Consider the following 20494-nt stretch of genomic DNA (forward strand, 5'->3'; position numbering starts at 1 on the left):
TATCAAGACCACTCATCCTTGTGACAAGTTGGACTATCGAAGGCTTGGACCATTTTCTATTTCTCTACAAATCAATCTAGTCATATATTGTTTACATCTATCGGAGTCAATGAAAATCCATCCAATATTCCACATGTCTCTTTTTGAACCATACAAGATAGTGGACATACAAAGAAGATGACAAACTCCACCTCCTCTTATAGAAGTGGACAATAATGAAGAGTTTGAAGTAAAAGAAGTCTTAGATTCAAGGCGGTGCTAAAATAAATTAGAATATCTTGTCCATTGGCACGGATATGATATTAGCGAATGCACATGAGAGCTAGTAAAGAATCTTGCAAATGCAGCAAAGGCGATGGAGGCTTTTCATCGATGACATCCATCAAAATCAAGATGAAAACCTTCTTTATAAAAGAAACAACATCTAGGCAAGATAACATTCTACTTTCAATCTTTGTTTATAGCTTCTTTGTAGTTGTAACGCTTGGGAGATGGAGAACCAATAACCAGCGGATTCGATTCAAGAGCCTTCATTTGCTGACTTGCTGGACGAGACATTATGATTGTCACAACCTTCAAGACGACGCAATCAAGATGAAGATCTTGAAGAATGATGTGTTCTTCTTCGAATAGATGGTGAGATACAATACGTTTGATATCACGACTTGGGAAGGAACTCCTGATGTTTGGTGATTTTATTAGAGGTAGGAACAATTCCTAATGGTGTTCCAAATGTTCTATTTGAAGGAAGTTATGAAGGCCTCAACAATGATCAAATAATTAAGTGGTCTTCTTGCCTTGGTATGAGACACTACCGATGGTTGAGAGGCCCTATTAATCATCTTCGAAGAGAACAAAGATCAGAGTATGTGGCGAATACAATTCGTCACATCATAGATTTCTTCAACATATGATGACCGCTCCTCATGGAACTCGTCCCTAAAAGGAGAGGTAATGTCACGGACATATTCATATAAACCAGTAATTACATATATAAATAAGTAGAAGTAAGTAAAAGTAGATAAAAGTAAATTAATTCTATAGTATTTGATATAGAAGCTTCCTAGAAGCTTTATAGACACTGCTTTGACTTTATAGGTGTCTTTAATTGATTTTTTGGATTAGAAACGTGGTCAATAAGTTGGCCATGTGCCACACATGTTGTTAGCTTGAAGACCAAGCTAACAATGTGGCCCACACATAGAAAAACTTGCCTTGTAAGTCAAGGCATGTGTCCTATAAAATCAACACTTATTGGAGGTCCTATAGAACGTCGCCACGTAGCCCTTAGTTAGATAGTACATATAGAGATAAGAGTGAAGCCTTCTTCACTCTTGTCAACTCCTTTCTTGCTTCTAGTCTAGGTTCAAGGGTCTCTAGTTTTCTTGTCTTTTGGCAATAGCCATTTCAGTTTCTCTTTCAATATACATACTTGTTTATTTATATTTTGTTACCTTTCTTTGAGTAAAGGCTCACTTGTCTGAATTGCTTTTTCATCGAGTTCTTGTCCTTGACAATTACAAGTAAAGAAACGACTAAGCTTTTTCTTAATAATGTCTATTACTATCATAGATTGCCAAAAAATATTATATTAGATAGAAAGATGCAATTTGTATCAAGATTTTAGAGAATTCTTTTCAAGATTTTGAAAGTAGACATAAAGCTATCTTTGGCTTTCCATCTTCAAATTGATGGCCAAAAAAAGTAAGAAAATTAAGTTTTGGAGTAATATTTGACATGTATCATCAACTACCAATAAAATGATTAGACAATTCTTTTACTATTGGTAGAGTTTACTTATAATAATAGGATATTATATTATATGTATTCTTGCTTAAAAATGCACCAAGCTTTTAGCTATTGAAGGTAAGTAGAAATGCAATAACAATCCTTTTATATCTAATAGAGTCTTATATAAACTTTAAGTAAACTTTAATAATCTTATTCTAATTTTAATCAATCTAAATAAATTTTAAAAAAATTACAATAGAAAAACAAAGAAGTCATAAATTAATTTCAAAGACATATACTAAAGAAATCTTTAAAAAAATATAAAATTTAAATCTTAAAATATATATATATATATTAAATAAATAATATAAATAAAAAAATATTAAAAATAGATATTCTAAATTAATCTTAAATAAATCTTAATTTAATTTTAATTAAATTTTTAATAAATTTTAATGAAATCTTAAATCAAATCTTAATAAAATTCTAATAAAAACCTAAATTCTAGACTAATCTTAATGAAATCATAGAAATATTCTTAATCCTAAGTAAATCCTAAACCAATCTTAAATAAAATCTAATTAAATTTCAAATTTTAAACAAATCCATAATAAATCCTATTGTAAAATCAAAATTTAATAATTAATGATTGAACTATTGATTTTGATTCAAAAATTGTCATGTTTTCAAAAACTAAGTAAGCAACAAGCATAAAATTTTTAAAGAAGATTGCACATATCAAAATCTAACTAGCACATTGATATATATATATTAGAAATCTTCCCAGTTCTCTATACCAAAATTTTTGAGATTACAATCTATAAAAACTCTTATATCCTTCAATCTAATTGCTCAATTGATCTTAATATTTTCACATACATTTACAACAAGTAAAATGAAAAATTACCAAATTTTTACCTATAATTATATTACAAATTTCAAAAAATCTTCAAATTTGTAAACTTATTTCATTTCTCAAAATCTAAATCCACTAAATATGTCACTTAACTTTGAAAAATAATACATATATTAAATTAAAATTAGTCAAAGATATAAAGAAGTTCAAACTTATTGGCTAAGTTTCTAATCTATCAATCATCTATAGACATGTACAAAGATGAAATTGCATCTACAAAGCTTCTAGAAAGCTTTTCTAAAAGATATTATAAAATTAATTTATTTTCATATATTTTATTTATTTATATTATTTAAGTAATTATTAAAGTAAATATGTATATCCATGATATTATTCCTCCTTCTAGAAACAAGTTCCATTAGCAACAATAATCATATATTGGAGAAGTTCAAGATGTAATAAATTATATTTGTTACATACTTTGATCATTCTTCCCTTCAAAGCTAATTGATAGGTCCTCTTAGCCATTGATTAATGTTTCATTCTAAGGTAAAAAGATCCACCTTATTATTTGATTATTGTTGAGACTTTCATAACTTCTTTCAAATAAAATATTTATTACACTATTAAGAATTGTTTTTACCTCTAATAAAATCACTAAACATCAAAAGTCTCTTCCAAGATTATAATACCAAATGTATTGTATCTTATCATCTATTTGAAAAAGAACATGTCATTTTTTAAGGTCTTCATCTTAATTATGTCACCTTGAAGGCTATCACAATTGCAATGCTTTCTCCAATAAGTCAACAAATATTGACTCTTGAATTGAATCTATTAGTTATAGATTCTTCATCTTATTAGCATCAAAAAATATAAAAAATTTATAATAAAGGATAGAAGCTAAAATATAATCTCTATTAAATATATTTTATTTTATAATAGAAAATTATTTGATTTTTTATCTTAATTTTGATGGATGTTGTTGATGAAATTTTTTAATCTTTTCTGTTGTATTTGCAAGATTTTTTTTTTGGTTCCTATATGCATTCATTAATATTGTATCTATGCTAATAAATAAGATATTCTAATCTATTTTGGCATTGCCTTGAGTCTAAGACTTCTTCCACCTCAAATTCATAATTATTATTTATTTCTATAAAAGTCACATTTATCTTCTTTCTGAGATATTCATTGTCTTATATAGCTTTAAAAAGTATACATGAAATATAAGTTGGATTTTTATAGACTTTGATAGATGTAATTCATAAGCAATTGGATTAACTTGTTGACATATAAGAAATGGTCTAAGTCTATGGTAATCCAATTTGTCACAAGGATAAATAATCTTGATAATATAACAAGATAATCATACTTTATTGCCTATATGGTATTGAGATTGTTCTTTGTAATAAGCATTTACATTAATCTTTTATCATTCTTAAATTTCTTTTGGATGTACCTTCATTATTATCTATAGTTCAGATAAATGATTTTCTATAACTTTTGCCATAAGAATCAACTGTTAAAAAGTCAAAAGCATCAAGTTATAAAGGATAATCATAATTATCAAAGAAAGGTATGTATTGAATAAAATAATATATTATATTATAATAAGAAAACTTAACCAATGGCAAAAGAATTGTCCAATCATCTTATTGATAGTTGATGGTATACTTCAAATACTATTCCAAAATTTGATTTACTCACTCTATTTCTCTATTGATTTAAAGATGAAAAAATTAAAGATAGTTTTATGTCTACCTTTAAAATCTTAAAAAGAATTTTTTTAAATCTTGATACAAATTGAATCCCATTATCTAATATAATATCCTTAGACAATCCACAATAGCAATAAATATTGTCAAAAAAAAGTTTAGTTGTTTCTTTATTTATAATAGAATTTTTACATTATACAAAATATGCCATCTTAGTAAAAAAAATCTACAATCACAAATATAAAGTCATAGAAACTTGAGACTTAAAAATCCATGATAAAATCCATAGAAACAAAAGACTATGGTTATTTTAGAATAATTAATGATTGAAGAAATTTATAAGATAAATAATAAGGAGTTTTTGATCTTAAACAAATGTCACATAGTTATACAAAATCTTTAACTACCTTCCTCATTTGACACCACTAAAAATCTCTAGATATTAATTCCAAAATCTTATTATATCTAAAATGTCATGTTGTTGGAAAGTTATGATGAGCTTTATAAATACATAATTTTGCTTTATCTTTTGGAAAATATAAACAACCGTCAAAATAGAATACATTATTCTTGAATTTAAACTTGGAAATATTATAAGATTTTGAAGAATTTTCTATAATATCACAAATAAGAAGATCGGAGGACATACTTAATTGAAGTTACTTAAGAAAAAATAAATCAAAAATTAATATTGATTTTATTGCTCAAAGATGAAATTATTTTGGCTTCAAGAGACTTGTTTCTTATTGATTAAAATTATATTTTTTTTTTATATATAAGACAAGATTGTCTAGAAAGCACATTTGACAAAACTTGTTGTTTTTTTGGTTGGTAAATGATTTTGAATTCAAATCTTAACAAAGATATGCTTTAATAAGCTTGGTAATAATTCAAAAAATATATTAATATAAAATACTTAAGATTCTTGTGATTTGTATATATACAATGACTAGATTCAAATCCCTTTTTGAATAATGGTACCATTCTTAAAACAAATCTATAATTATAAGAATTTCTTTATTGTAGATCTCATAATTAAACTTGGCTGCTAAAACTTTTTATGAATAAAAAGCTATTAGTTGAAGTTTATCATGTGCTCTCATTTGTGACAATACAGCATTCAAAACAAAGTCTAATGCATCTATTTTCATAAAAAATGGCTTAAAAAAATTACCACAATACATAATTGTTATAAAATAAAGATCTTCAGAGATCTTTAGAGCTTCAAATATTACTTTTGCTTCTTAATTCTATTAGAGTTTATTTTTATAAGTCAAACGTATAAGTGTAGCTACAAGTTGAAAAAAGTTCTTGATAAAGATTCAATAGTAATTGACAAATCTCAAAAAATATTAGACATTGCTTATTATTTTTAGAATCTTCTAATTTATAATACTTTAAAATTTTTAAGATCCATTATGATTCTATCATTTAAAATGATGTATCTTAAGAAATCAACTTGAAAAGTCTAAAATACATACTTTTTAATCTTGATACAAAGCTTTATATTTTTTAGTTTTTGTAATACACCAAAAAATATGAAGTTTATGTTTTTTTTTTGTTCTTAGAATAGATTAAAATATTATTAGGTAATAGACAATAAAATCATCCAAAAATACTTGAAAAACATCATTCATTAGATATTAAAAAGCTTCTATTGCATTTATAAGTCCAAAAGGAATGACATTGTATTCAAAACGTCCATATCTAATTTAAAACATAGTCTTCTATTCATTTCCTTCTTTAAGTCATTGATAATTGATACACATCTGTAAAGATCTATTTTTTTCTTCATAAATAAGCTTGGAGTTCTTACTAGAGATTTAAAATAGCGTATAAAATTTTTAGCTATATTTTCTTCAAAATACTTCTTAACTTTAACCAACTCATTTTGTGATAAACTGTAAATTGGTCTAAATGGCAAATGAGTTTCATCTTAAAGATCAATTGAAAAATTATAGGATAATATTTTAAAAGAGTATCTTCATTTTTCTTCTCAAAAATATCTTTGAAATCTTAATATTGGCTTGAAATGCCACTTGAAGTCTATTAAAAATATGTCTAGCATATATAACATAAGTTGATCATTTTTTTGTAGCATGCAAGTAAGCTCTTGTACCTATAAATACGAATTTGGTTGTATTTGACTTATGACTTTTTACTTGGTTAACAATATTCTTAGTTATATTTTTTAAAAAAATCAAGTCTATAAAAAATTCAATCTATTTGAGGGCTATACTTTTTTAGCCATAATAAATCTAAAATCACTAATTTAAAGAGAGATCTAATGATATTAAATATTACAAAACTTTTATAACTATTAATTTCTACTTTTGTAGAATTCTTTTTTATAAATAATATCTCCAAAAGACAACAAACGACCATCTATGATTTCTACATAAATAAGTTTAATTTTCTTCATTAAAATATGTTATGTTTTTTAATAAATTCTTCATCTAAGAAAGTAATTGAGGCTTATGAATCTAGTAAGACAGAAGCTTTTGTGATGTTTAGGTCCTAAAGTAAAATCTATTATAAAACAAGAAGAAGGTTGTAAAGAGAGAATAAGACCTTTATTAGGTATTGTATAAGATTTTAATTACACAATCCTTATTATAGCTGAACAAACTCATTTTTTGACATACTATCTTTTTTGATAACCATACTCCTTATTTTGTAGTTATATTGCTTCTTTAGATAATATTAAGCAATATGTTTAGGTTCTCCAAAATATAAGCATAATCTTTGATAACAATGAATAATCTTTTTTTTTTTAGTGAGAGATTTAAAATATACTGCATCAATTTGCATATCTTGTACTTCCAAATATATGTATTGAGAAGATGTTGGTGTTGCCATTGGATTAAAATAATATTAAAGCTTAATCGTACAACTTTTGAATCAAAATTTAAAAAGTTAATTGTTACACTTCAAAGTAAAGTCAATTGCTTAACTTAATATTTGAGGATTAAGTGAATTGAGCATCAATTTCTTTACTTTACATTATAATTTGAAAACTTTTGGTTAATAAAAGTAACATTATTTGACTTAATATCAATTATAAGTTGTCAAAATTTTAAAGCATATAATATTATAAATTAATTACTTTATTGAAAAATATAAAACTTAATTGTTATAATATAAATTACATCATATTCTCTATACATAAATCAAAACTTTGCCAAAAAAGCTTCCAAATTATTCAATATTAAATCACATCATTTAAAAAAAGATAAAAACTATGATAATGTAGAACTTAAAATAAGTGTATTAATAAATCTAATTTGTGACCGTGGAGTTGAATAGCTTTAGGATTGAAGTTCAATAATCAGTTATTCTTGATTGATGAAACTTCAAAATTTTGATCTTCTGCCATCAAACTTCTTAAGTAAGATAATTATAAGTTTTCTAATACTTAAATGATGTTTCACAATAAAAAGAATAGCATAATTTAGTATAGATGTTGAAGCAACTCCAATCATCTCTACATCTTTAATTCTTATAAATCTTGTTGCTTTTTTTTTTTTATAGTAAATTGAGTTGATACATAACAAGTATTAATTTCTTCAATTGATCATCCATTTTTACTATTGCACTTTTCATCTCAATAAGCTTTGCCATTATTATACAATAGAAAAAAAATGTCTAATATTTCTAAAAAGAAATGGATAATTTGCAACTTCTAATATGCTTATGTCTTATCAAAAGAAAAAAAAAATCTATTCTTAATCAAAAAGAGACATAACTTTCATATTGTAAATATATTCTTGTTAATTTGTCAAAAACAAGAACTTGATGAAGACAAATAAACAAGAAAAAAAAATCTCATAAAGAAGATAAAAAAAATAAAAAATTATATATATATATATATATATATATATATATATAAATAGAAATTAAATTGGTTATTTCTAAAAAAATTAAAAAAATTAAAAAAAAAAAAAAAAAAAAAAAAAAAAAAAACTAGAGATCCTTGAAATTCGACTAGAAGCCAAAAAAATTTTTTGACAAGAGTGACGAAAGCTTCATTCTTGCCCTATATATACAATCTACCTAAGAGATATGTGGTGACATTCTATAAGACCTCAAACATGTATCCAATTTGCAAGACACATGTCTTAACTTTCAAAACAAGTTTCTTATATGTGTCTTACATCATTAGCTTGTACCACAAGCTATTAATATGTGCCACATGTGGCTAAATTTTTGCTCAAGTTTCTAACCTATTAATCACCTATATATATATATATATATATATATATATATATATATATATTTATATATATATATTTATATATATAAAGGTAAAATTATGTCTATAAAGCTTTTAGGAAGTTTTTTTAAAATATATTATGAAATTAATCTATCTTCATATATTTCTATATATTTATATTACTTAGTTAATTATTAAAATAAATAAATAAATATATATATATATATATATATATATATATATCCATGAAACTATAAAAAATTCAATCTATATGAGAGTTATATTTTTTTAACTACAATAAATTTAAAATAATTAGATTAAAAAGAAATTTAATAATATTAGATATTTTTAAGCAATTATGACCATTTATTATTACATCTTTAGGAATAATTTCATAGATAATATCTCCAAATAATAACATACAACTAACTATAACTTCAACATGTCTATGTTTAATTTTCTTTATCAAAGATATTTTATGTCTTTTAACAAAGTTTTTATCTAAAAATAAAATTGAGGTTCTTGAATCTAGTAATGTAGAAGCTTTGTGATTTTTAGATCCTAAACAAACATCTATTATAAAATAAGAAAAGAATTTTGAAGAGAGAATATGATCTTTACTATGTATTATACAAGATTTCACCCGCATTGTGATTATTATAGTTGGATAAAATTATTTTCTATTATTTTGCCTTCTTTGACAATTGTAGTTGTTATTTTGTGGTTTTTCTACTTCTTTTAACCATGTTGAGTAGTATGCTTAGGCTTTCTTCAATATAACCTAAAAATATTATTTCAATAACTTGACTTATGATCTTAGAATTAGATAACTTTGACATTGAAGATCAATCATCAATTATATTATATTCATGAATCCTTGTAATTTTGAACTTGTACTATCAAACTTCTCAAACATGGCAACTTTTGGTTCATTCATACTTGAACAATGTTCTAATATATGAGAAGTAATATGATTTGATATAGATATTAAAGCAACTCTAATTATCTCTAATCTTTATTTCTAATTAATCTTTTTGGTTTTTGTAGTGGTGAATTGAATTGATATATTAAAAGCATTAACTCTCTTATTTGATCTTATATTTATATCATTGCATTATTTGTTTAAAAAATATTATTATAATAATTTTATAAAAATGAAGATATTTAATATCACTTGAGATAAGTAGAAGGGATGGTTTAAGAATAATATTAGTTTAAAAGTGGATAATTTTTAAATTTTAATATACCTATGTTTTAACATGAAAAAGAAATAATCTACTTTTAATCTTAAAATGTAAAGCTTTGATATTTTAAATAAATTCTTATCGATTTATGAAGAATAAGAACTCAAAGAATGTAAATAAATAAGTGAGACATATATTAAAAAAAGTATATATATATATATATATATATATATATATTTATTTATTTATTTATTTATTTATTTATTTATATATATTCAAGAGGAAAATTGAATAATTAATGCCAAAGATTAAAAAATGATACACTCTTGAAATTAGACTAAAAGCAAGAAAGGAATTAATAAAGAGAAGAAAGGCCTTATACTTGCTTCTATATATATTATCTAACTAGAAGTTATGTATCAACATTCATTAGGATCTCCAACACATGTCCAACTTTCAATACATGTGTCTAACTTATAAGACAAGTTTTTTATGTGTACACCATATGGCCAATTTCTACTACAAGTGATTAACTTGTTAGCCAAATTTTCAATCTATTAATCATCTATGAATACATATAAAATCAAATCTATATCTATGAAGCTTTTTTTATAAGATAAGATATTATATAATTTTTTTACTTTTATTTACTTCTACCTAAGTCATCTTATCTAGGTAATTACTATTATTGCTTATATCATACATAAATGGAGGGATAGAATGTTGATTATGATATGGAGTAGTTCTTTAAAGATTTAGATTTTTTTTAAAAAGTGTGGATGTAAAATTTGGTGCTTCGTACAAATATTTGATTTAATTTGATGATATTTTATATGTGGTATGTACTATTATATATAATAAAGTTTCATTTCAATGGTGGCTTTTATTACCACACTATTATGGTTGTTACATTTTTTGTAATTGTAAAACTATTTAGCTATATAATGCTTATTGAGTTTTTTAATGATTTAATTTTTTAAAAATAAAACTATATAATATCTTGTAAAAAAATAATGTTTAAAAAAAAACTTAATGAAGTAAATTTTCTTAATCTTTTTATTAAAATAAAATAATATTTTTTTATAATATTTTCAGTAGATTGTGAATAATTAAAAAACCTGTTTAAAAAATAAAATAACCTAAAATTTACCCAATCTACACTTTATTTCTTGTACAAAGAAAATAATCAATAATGAATTATTGTTTATAAAATATTTTTGTTTGAATAAAAAATAATGAGTAAATTTTTTGAGTTGTAAAAACTCTTTCTGTAAATATATAGAGTGTAGTTTTGTATTAAAAAAAAAAAAAAAAAAAAAAAAAAAAGGTATTCTTTGAAGCAAAAGTGATGATTGTAAATTGGGATAGAGAGGCATCCCCAGAACAAACTTCAGCACCCATGTGAATGGGGATCAGTGCAGGCTCCTTGAGGAACGGGTTCTGAGTTGTAAATCTTTCTCAACCTGCCCGCCCTTCTGGTTCCCCTACTTTCCCCCTCTCCGTTCCCAGAAAATGGATCGGCGGTTGAGATTGAATCTGAGCGGTGGCTGCGATCCGAAGGCTCACGATGGCGGAGCCAGTCGATTGAGTTGGGAGGTCATGGAGACACGTAGTGACGAGGTCAACCTGCCCAAAATAATGACGAAGCCCTAACGAAAACCTAATATTTCTGAATCACACAAATCCAGCATGAAGTACAAATTCGCAGCAACGGGGATCTTTTCCTTGCACTCACTGCCACCGTCTTTGCAACTGCCTCCGGGCATGATCGTTATCAGAGGTTCGTAGGCTTTTTGAACGGTTTACGTCGCATTAGTTTCCAGCCAGAGATTGGTGTGTCAACGCTGTGTCTCCGTTCGAAGTTTTTCCCGACCACTGTGAGTTCGGTCGAGGCTGACCCGTGTGATAGGTTCGGTTAGTTTGCTCAGTTGATTTCACCTGAGTCTCGTGTTGTGCGATGATCTTCCTGTCGTTGTGGGATCTAAGAAGAATGAAACGCTCTGAACACCGACTGACACGATGTTTCTCGTGTTAGTGAGGGATATGCTACGGGCCAAGAAATCGCTCTTCTGACTCGTAATCGCCGCTGTTAGAACTTGTTGCAGTATGTCGATGTTTACTTTGCTGTCTGAGTAAGTGATTCTTTGGTGTGTGCAAGAAGGATGAAACGCACTGGGCACTGAGTATCACGAAATATTTTCGTGTTTATGAGAGACATGCTACGGGCCTAGAAAACCCTTTTCTGACTTGTACACTCGGATGGATTACTCACGCTGTCTGTTAACTTGCCTAGCGTTCGCCGCCCAATCTCGTAAGTAATCTTGTTCTCTGAAAGTACAGTAAGTATGAACTTCTATTGTCCATGACATGCCACGCTTGTGCGATGCAAGTATACGCCCTTTTGGGAAGTACAAAGTTAAAATACTACCTCGTCAGGTGAGCATTAAATTGCTATGTATGTTGACTACTTCCTGTCAATCGCCGTGTCACATCAGTAGCGTTAAATCTACTTCGGCCAAGTGATGAGCCATCCCCATGATAGAATCAATTCTTCAGTATTTGCCATTATCGGCAGCCGGTACTATGAAGCGAGGCCCTGTGACAACCAAACCCACAAGAATAAAATGAAGAATTGCCTCAGGGCTACATGTTGGCCATTACAGTTACCTGCTATGCTACTAATAACAGTCCATTTCAATAAGTAACAACTTATGGTGTCTAACTGCATTAAATGCAATACTCTGGATTTCATGATATCATCAACCAATATTTGTAAAAGAGTCAACATAATTCTTTTTATATTCAAATACTTATTTATAAGTATGATTAAAACAGTAAAACTTCAATAATATGGTTTGTCCACAATGAAGTAGATGTGACAAAACATAGTGAATTTTACGTAAATGAGTCTTCATTCTCTCTGGATTAAAATAAAAGAAAATAAATGCGGTCTGCAAAACTTGATAATATTTAGTGAAAGCGAAGAAACACTATGATCGCTTACTTTATATTAAAAGCACCCCCCACAGCCTTTTTACTATTACAATCGGCCCCTCCCAGACCGACACGTAGCTCATAGATAACATCCATCCAAATCTATCCGCATATCTTGACGAGAAAGCCCCATCAAACAAACAGGTGGATCACATTATCCTCCCGTTCCGTGCCCCCCCTCTCGCGGTCTTCGGTGCCCGTGGCTCCAGCCCTTCCTCCGTTTCAAGCTTGCGGCAACGCTCAACATCCCCATCGCTCCTCCATCCCACTTTGTAACGCCTTCGTGACGAGAGCCCCAATCAAAATCACGCTGGGGGGCATCTTCGCAATCACGCGCCTTCGAATTCTGCGTCTCGGGAGCTTCTGATCGATCCATTGAGGGTCGAAATCTGTTCTGGGTGCACAATTCTCCGCCCGCTTTGTCTCTTTGAGTATGACAACCACGGCTCCGTTGTTTGCAACTCTTAGATGGCATTCTCCTCGCTTCTTATGTTTGTTGGTGTCGCTGTTAGCAAGTTTTTTTTTTGTTTTGTTTTTTTTGGTTTGATTTGGTTCCTTCAAGCTGAAGTTGCGGCGAGAGCTGTGTCACCATGCGGCATACGCACTTTTGAAGTTTGATGAGCTTTTGTGGTCATTTATTTGTGATGTTTTTTGGAGAGTTTAGAGGCCGGAGATGTTTTTTTCTAATGGGAAGTTGGAGTCTGTGGGATTGAAATGGCGGACGTCTTCGCTTGAAATGTCTATGATTTTTGTGTCCTTGGTATCCAATTTTCTGTTAGTGTGTACGCGAATCCTTTCCTTTGTGGTTGTAAATGTATTTGGAGCTGCAATTCAAGTAGGTTTGTTGGCGGGGCAAGGTTAAGCGTTAGCGGATTGGGTGGCTGAGGGACTGTTTGGATTTCTCCGAGGAATTGAAGGGAGATTTGGAGAATGCGAGCAATCCTGTAATTTGTGCAGAATTCGTTGACTTGGTTGGGAAGAGTTAGAACCCTACGTTAGGGTTTATCACACTTCGAGCAGGAATTTCAAATTGGTCATTTGGTGTTTTCTTAGGGATCAGGGAACGTCGGTGTAGTATCAGGGAAACTCGCAGGAATTTGAGGAAGTTTTGGGAGACTCGTGAAGGGATATTGAAAGCTTGTTCGGACTAGGACTTATGGCGCCGAAGAAGAGGACGTCGAGGTTTGCGAACGAGGATGCGCCCTGGCGAGCTCTCAAGGGAGAGAAGCCTGTTCCTCGAATTAACAAGGGTGGCGTTGTGGCTGTTCGGCAAGGAGCTAACTACCAGTATGCCATTAGCATTATGAAGGTTTGGTCCGGCATTCTGTTACATTGAATGGAACTTATTTGATAACCTAGGTCGTCGTATCTCCATCATTTTTTATGAGGGTCGACTTAGTGCGGTTCACTGAGTTCCTGATGGCTACATTCGATCAATCCGTCCATGTACGATCTTACGTGCGTACTTCTAAGGTATCGAAACCCTATAGGGAATCTCACTTCGATTGAAACTCTGAGAAACGCGCTTCGATGGCTAATGATTTTCTGTCAATGGATGCAGCATCCGGATCCAATAGGCTATGGTCTTGCTCGTGAAGCTTATGTAGAACCCGCTGGACCTGATTGCATTATCCCTGGATTGCAAAGGCCCGTAAAGGTCCTAGGCCTTCAAGTGAGTTTTTCCTACCTATTGTATTATTAGTTTGGAATTGGGGTTATTTTATCCGGTTGTTATATAATTACTACTGATAGAAGGTTGTAGTAAATGGACCAAGCAATGGAGATATAGTTGCAGTACAACTGTAATAAAACCGTACAAGGATATGCAGGTATGGCCAATTCCTTTCAAACCGGTAATCAGCTTGAAAGCGCTAGAACCAATCGGTCGTGAATTGAAGACTGTAGGGAAGGTATTGTACCTCTTTTCTTGTTACTGTATATATGGTTACAATGCATTCATGGTCGCTAAGGATTTTGTCACGACGCTCAACTTCCTCTTCCTCTTCTTCTTCTTCCCATTTTACTTCGCATTAGATAATTGTAACTTTGGGTGTTCTTGAAAAGCACTGTCGGCCGTACGTTAAATAAATATTTATTTAACATAAGGCACGATCAATCACTGACTCTCGTCATTATTCACGAGGCGTACACAAAGTGATCGAGACATGTTGTCTTGTTCACTTCTTTTTCCCAATGTTGATATTTACGAGCTCTTGAGTCGGTAAAGAGATATATTTGATGCTTGGTCTAACAGCTGCATTTGGTGTGTGAAATAGTTGTTGGACAAGGCCTTTGACCTAATGCAAGCGCCGTTTAGTGAGCGATAGCTCTAGATATCAAAGTGAAGAATATCATATGTACCATGAAGCCGATTCTGGATTTCAGTTGCAACTCTATTGTTCTTGAAGTAAATCCAAAATTTTCTGGTGAGTAATGAATTCAGTACTTACGTACACAAAAAGGTCTAGCTATCTTCCTGACCAGTAAGGCACACAAGATTACCGTAGATTAAGTGAGCTAATTTCAGATGTTTGAGGCTGCTTGGCATACTCCATGTGGATTACCTGCATTGACTTGACACGAAGTTTTATAGATCGCCCCAACACTTGTACCCTCAGAAGAATCATGCTAGTGTCATGAAAAGATAGTTTGTGGAGGAACATCTCTTGATCTTGTCGAAGAGCATATGCTGGTCACCTGCTCAATTCAAGGTTGTCCTGAAGATTTAATGAAGAAGACTGGATTAGCTATTATATACATGCAAACTTCCTCAGCTTCATGTACATTAACAAGTATGATATTGTCAGGTTCACGTGAACAAAGATAAAATATATTTGTGAAGATGAGCTCATTGTATCAAAACTTTCCTGCCTAAGTTATTTGTTGTCTAATGGATTAATCATCTCACTTCAGCTTGGTGACGGTCTAATTAGTTGATGATAAAGAAAATTGAAGTTCTACATATTTGGACATTTGGGTGTAGTAATCATTTAAATTTGTGTAAGTCAAAAATACAATTGAGGTGTGAATTTATTAGGGTACTAGCAATCTTGATAATGAAAGTCCTTTTTAAAATATATAAAAATGTCTACGTTTAGAAACTGCGTTTCTTGCCAACTGGATCTAAATTGTAAAACAATATTTCCAGTCGCATATTTGCAATTGTATGTATGCTATTATGAGATCACATCCAATTCTTATTCTATATCAAACCAACAATATTTTTCTCTCTGACTTTCAATTATCCAGAAGCTATTGCTTGTCAGTTAAATTTTGGGGTATTGATTAATAAATATCGATAAGGGTTATTTTAAGATTGGTGTGTTTGTGACTTGTTCATTTACTAAGTTTGCAAATGTAGAGATACTAGTCTGATATAGAATTTTAAAATTCCAAGTGGTACTTGTGAGCAAGTTTTTATAAATATTTTTGGAATTAATTATGGAATATATGTGCCAAATCTTTAATATTGTGATTGAAGATTTTATACCTTATTTGGAAATCAATCATTACATCATAGTTATTTACCAGTTTAGCACCCAATAAATCGTTAAGTTTAATATCATAAAAGAAACAAAAATCAGAATTGACTTTGTAGATCAAAATTTGAAATTTTATAAAGCTACGTTGGTTTATAAAACCATATATAAAACCGACATGAAATGTTAATCTTTTTGGTTAACATGTAAAATTTAATTGGGTTTTCTTATTGGATTAAAAATGACAACTTTGGAAACAACAAGATTGAGGACAAAGTTGAATGATAAGGTTTTTATTTGTAAATTCAATACGCCCAATTGATTGTACTGCACATTATTAAAATTTAGCAAGTAAGATTACAGAAGTTACATAAAAAAAGAATTGCAAAGCAGTTTTGAAAATCGTAAAGTATTATTTAAGTAGTATTAAAAACAACTTTGGCAACAGTGTGTAATGTTTACCATTATCAAGGAATCCAAAATGAGCTTTCACTTCTGTAGTTTAAACTTAATCAAATTGCCAAAAAACACAACAATATTTCTTTGTTTGATATGAAATGCCATATTTAATTAAATCAAATTAAAATAAAAAAGAAATAAAAAGAAATAAAAGATTGGATGAAGAATCGAATAAAATTGTGATAATTTTGTAGGTTTTACATTCCAACAATTTTCAGAGCAAGAAATAATCTGATACTAAGAATAAGGTACATGGATTTTTGTGCATATAGTGTGAAAGACATTTAATTGAGCATAGATGGTACAAAGATTAATTTACATCTACAACCTAAAGTACTATTGATGTAAAATGATTGCAAAATTTTATGTTAAGTGAACATGAATTCAATCTTAATGTTTATAAAGTAATAAGGTGAGTTAGAAAGGATTAACAATCAACAAGATACAAGGACTAATAGCAATAGAAACAAACAAAATAACTAACATATTCTATTTATGTTGCACGTATGAAGATTTGAAATAAATGTTAACAAAGTTAAAAAAGTCAAAGGGTTAGCTGTATACCTGTTCTGCGAAATCGCAACATCGCTGTCCTAGAACAACCATTGGTTTGTTGTGTTAATTTGTTTAAATAAAGGCTTCAATTGATTTTACAGAAGTGCAGTTAATCAGCTTCAAAGCATATCCCAGAAGATAAATCTATTGTTCTAAGCAATTCCTACTCGACAGAATAGCAACAAAGCGGGAAAAATTTCGAAGTTAGCAGGGATGTCCTTGGTTTTCATAAACCCATTCTGCTAACATGGAACCCTATAATATAAAGCTAGCTGAACTGTAGAAAGATTTCATACTCCAAGGTAAATATGTGAATGATAAGGATGTTCTAGGGTTAGGCTAATTTATGGATGCTTCAGGTTGAAAAAGCCATGTGCCCTTGACATTTTTACTAGGGAAGCGACCCCATGGAGTCTACTTTGTGAACTTCTGCGTTGCAATACAACTTGCAGTACGTGCTGAAGGAATATTCCACCAAATGTCTTGTTATGAATTCAAAACATTTACGCAATCAATCAACTCAATACACACAGAGAAGTGTCCCGAGCTTGATGTACCCATAAGATTTCGACTCTCGTAGCATACATAACCGCAGTCACCAACTGGCTCAAGCATGTTTGAAGTTTCATTTATTGGAAGAGTGCTAATTGTAAGATTGTGGGAGTTGGAACCCTGGAACAACAACTTTGTCAGTGGTGAAGACACCAGTGACTGGCATCACGTTCCAGTACATTGTCAAATTGAAGTCACGGCCTTTCAAGTCTTTACCCTGCATACCGACGGAGACGAAGTTAACTGTCAAATGAAACATCACTTAACTGGCTGTTTCGACAATGCCTTCAAATAATTCGTTATGCACACAAGCAGACACTGTGATAGGCAGAATAGCTTTGAGCTTACTTGAAAAGGATATGTAAAGTATCCAATTCTAGTTGATCTCCTCAGAAGCTTGGATTTTACTTGCGTGTTGATTTTTGCGTTCTCTTTCTTCTCGATAATTGTGTCCCACAAAGAAATCTGTGTTCGACAGTCAAGGAGAGAACTAGGAGGTTGAGTGATTAAAAGAGGGGAAAACTTGCGTTTAATTTGAAGTAAAAGAAGAGTAACAAGGACTTGCTGAGTAGAAAACAACTTCAAGTGAGATGATTTGCACCTGATTGAATCCCTCTTCGGGATTCCAATATTCAGCTGCTACAAACACAAAGAGCTGTAAAATAATAGCATCCACTGCGAGTTAGTCTTATGTGTACGAATAAGTCCCCAAAATGCACGCATGATGATCGGAATCTCAATTTCAAGCTAGCGCACGATATGAAGAAACGTTCCAAACAAAAACAAGCTCCAAATCATGATCCTGAGCAGCAATACTACCCCCTCTATTAACACCAATGTCAAATGCCTGCATCCTTGCTCACAAAACATGTAACGGTCCACACAGAGATACTCGGAAAAAAACAGTTGCCAACATCATCAATGTCAAGGAACTTCTAAATTTAATAACTCAACAAGTACAAGGGTTGTAGGGCATAATCCGTACTTGTTTTGTATTCCAGGTGAACACGGATTCCAAGTCTGCCTTGATGTTCAGCGACAAAGTAACCTGGACAAGAATACGCCCAAAAGAGAGACGGCAAGAACTAAGCCACATTTATTCCAAACACTCGTAAAACCACAAGGCATCACATCTGCAAATTGTCAGCAAGTAAACATCTCCAATACATATTTAGTAGGTTGCCAACAGCAGATTAGGCTGCATGTCTACCGACAACATCCAAGAAGAAGAAGAAAAAGAATCGGTCCCATACCCTGTCATCACCGTTCCGCAGTCTTTCCAGCGGTCCAACATTTACAACCTGCCATAGTTAACAAAACTAATCGTGTTATTAGCACCCACCAGATCGAGCATCCTGTTTCCAACAGACAGCTGACGATCACAACAATCCTCTCGAGATTTCCCACAAACCTAAAGTACCCACAAAAAACCTAAATTTAATAATAATAATAAAAAATAAAAAAATAAAAAAATAAAAAAAAACCAACGTCTACACCCCTGAGCAGCAATAACAAACACCCCACATAATCCAAAACCCCAGATGGGACCATGAGATTACCTCTAATTCCACTGACGGCGTGTGCCAATGCAGGTTGTCGGCCATCGAAGCCACGGCGCACAGAAGGGCCAACACGGTCACGCTCAACGTAAGCACCGTGTTCACCCGAAGCATCCATGAGTACATGGTGGAGAGAGGCGCTTGCTTTCAACCCTCAAAACACACTTCTAATCCACTCTCGGTCCGATCAGTGCAAACCCTGCTGCACCGAGGCAACCAACCGAGCAGCAGCAGCAGCGATGGAAGTGATAAATCCGAAGCTCGGACGCTGCGGAGCGAGTCCTCCTCCTCGATCCCCGTGACCCACCAGCACCCAACAACCCTCTATGCTTCGGGGGATACACACACAGGCGCCGTAGCCCCTACTCTCGTCGACGACATCCCGCTTTCGTTCGTGTCAGTTTCAACGTTCGTCGTGATCGTGGTCGGCGTGCGTCTGCTTTTTCGTTCGTTCCCTTTTCGACGTTCGTCGAGGTCGAGGTCGTGGTCGAGGTCGCAGTCGACGTCTTCGTCCACTTCTCTGTTCGGGCACTCGTGTATGTTTCATCCATTGGCTGCCCCTTTTTTATCCATATTTCTTCCTTCGCTTTTCATCCATCTTTTGTTATTGTGTTTGGTTATTCGACGTCGTGATGTAGTAAAATATTATTATTTTGCTTAAAATCATTTTCCCATTGCTACAGTAACTTCAACAAAGGCCCAAAAAAGAAAAGAAAAAGATGGGACTTTCTAATACCTGGTCTATTCAGTTTCATTTCATAAAGTATGCTTCTTTTTTGTTTTGGAATAATTTGTAATAAGAATTAAAACCTATGTATGTTGACCTAACACTTACGTATTTATTGTTTAAATAGAATTAGTGTTGCATATTTTAGTAGAGTAACAAGATTTAGAAGAAGTTTGAAACAAGGTAATGTAAATTGATCGCATAACCGTTGATGACTAAAAACCCTCAGTTATTAAATTATATCTTATGTTCTATAGAACATACAATAACCATTAAATCCCAACCGACATTTGCATACTTATTGTTTTGAAACAATTTATTTTAAAGATATATTGAATATGGATAAGTATGACAGTCTAAAGTCACTTGAAAACACATCATCCATCTTTTGATTTTAAAGGGAATGGCATGTCGTTATACTTTGATATCACCACTCAATGATGTGGTAGAATTTATTTTATTTGATG

General features: G+C 31.0%; 2 protein-coding genes across 5 annotated transcripts; one reads left to right on the forward strand and one right to left on the reverse strand.

Annotated features, from left to right (window-relative positions):
• The first annotated feature begins 12960 nt into the window (after positions 1-12960).
• Positions 12961-15126, forward strand: LOC112278986 (uncharacterized). 4 transcript variants are annotated; one of them, XM_024512974.3, is made up of 5 exons: positions 12961-13127; positions 13750-14005; positions 14258-14368; positions 14526-14606; positions 14973-15126. In XM_024512974.3, exons 2-5 carry the CDS (start codon positions 13853-13855, stop codon positions 15021-15023), a joined length of 396 nt encoding a protein of 131 aa, XP_024368742.1. In that variant the 5' UTR covers positions 12961-13127; positions 13750-13852; the 3' UTR covers positions 15024-15126. The 4 variants fall into 4 exon arrangements, with proteins under 4 accessions (XP_024368742.1, XP_090104426.1, XP_024368741.1 ...); XM_090248300.1 differs by having other exon boundaries at positions 13757-14005; XM_024512973.3 differs by having other exon boundaries at positions 12961-13094.
• Positions 15127-17803: 2677 nt separating this feature from the next.
• LOC112294258 (signal peptidase complex subunit 3A) lies at positions 17804-19599 on the reverse strand. Its single transcript, XM_024544549.3, has 6 exons — positions 19301-19599; positions 18995-19042; positions 18727-18789; positions 18343-18396; positions 18090-18206; positions 17804-17958 (listed from the first exon to the last, which is right to left on the reverse strand). Exons 1-6 carry the CDS (start codon positions 19424-19426, stop codon positions 17833-17835), a joined length of 534 nt encoding a protein of 177 aa, XP_024400317.1. The 5' UTR covers positions 19427-19599; the 3' UTR covers positions 17804-17832.
• Between the last annotated feature and the right edge of the window lie 895 nt (positions 19600-20494).

The sequence above is a fragment of the Physcomitrium patens genome, chromosome 2 (genome assembly GCF_059467195.1).
Source record: "Physcomitrium patens ecotype Gransden chromosome 2, ASM5946719v1, whole genome shotgun sequence".
NCBI lineage: Eukaryota > Viridiplantae > Streptophyta > Bryopsida > Funariales > Funariaceae > Physcomitrium > Physcomitrium patens.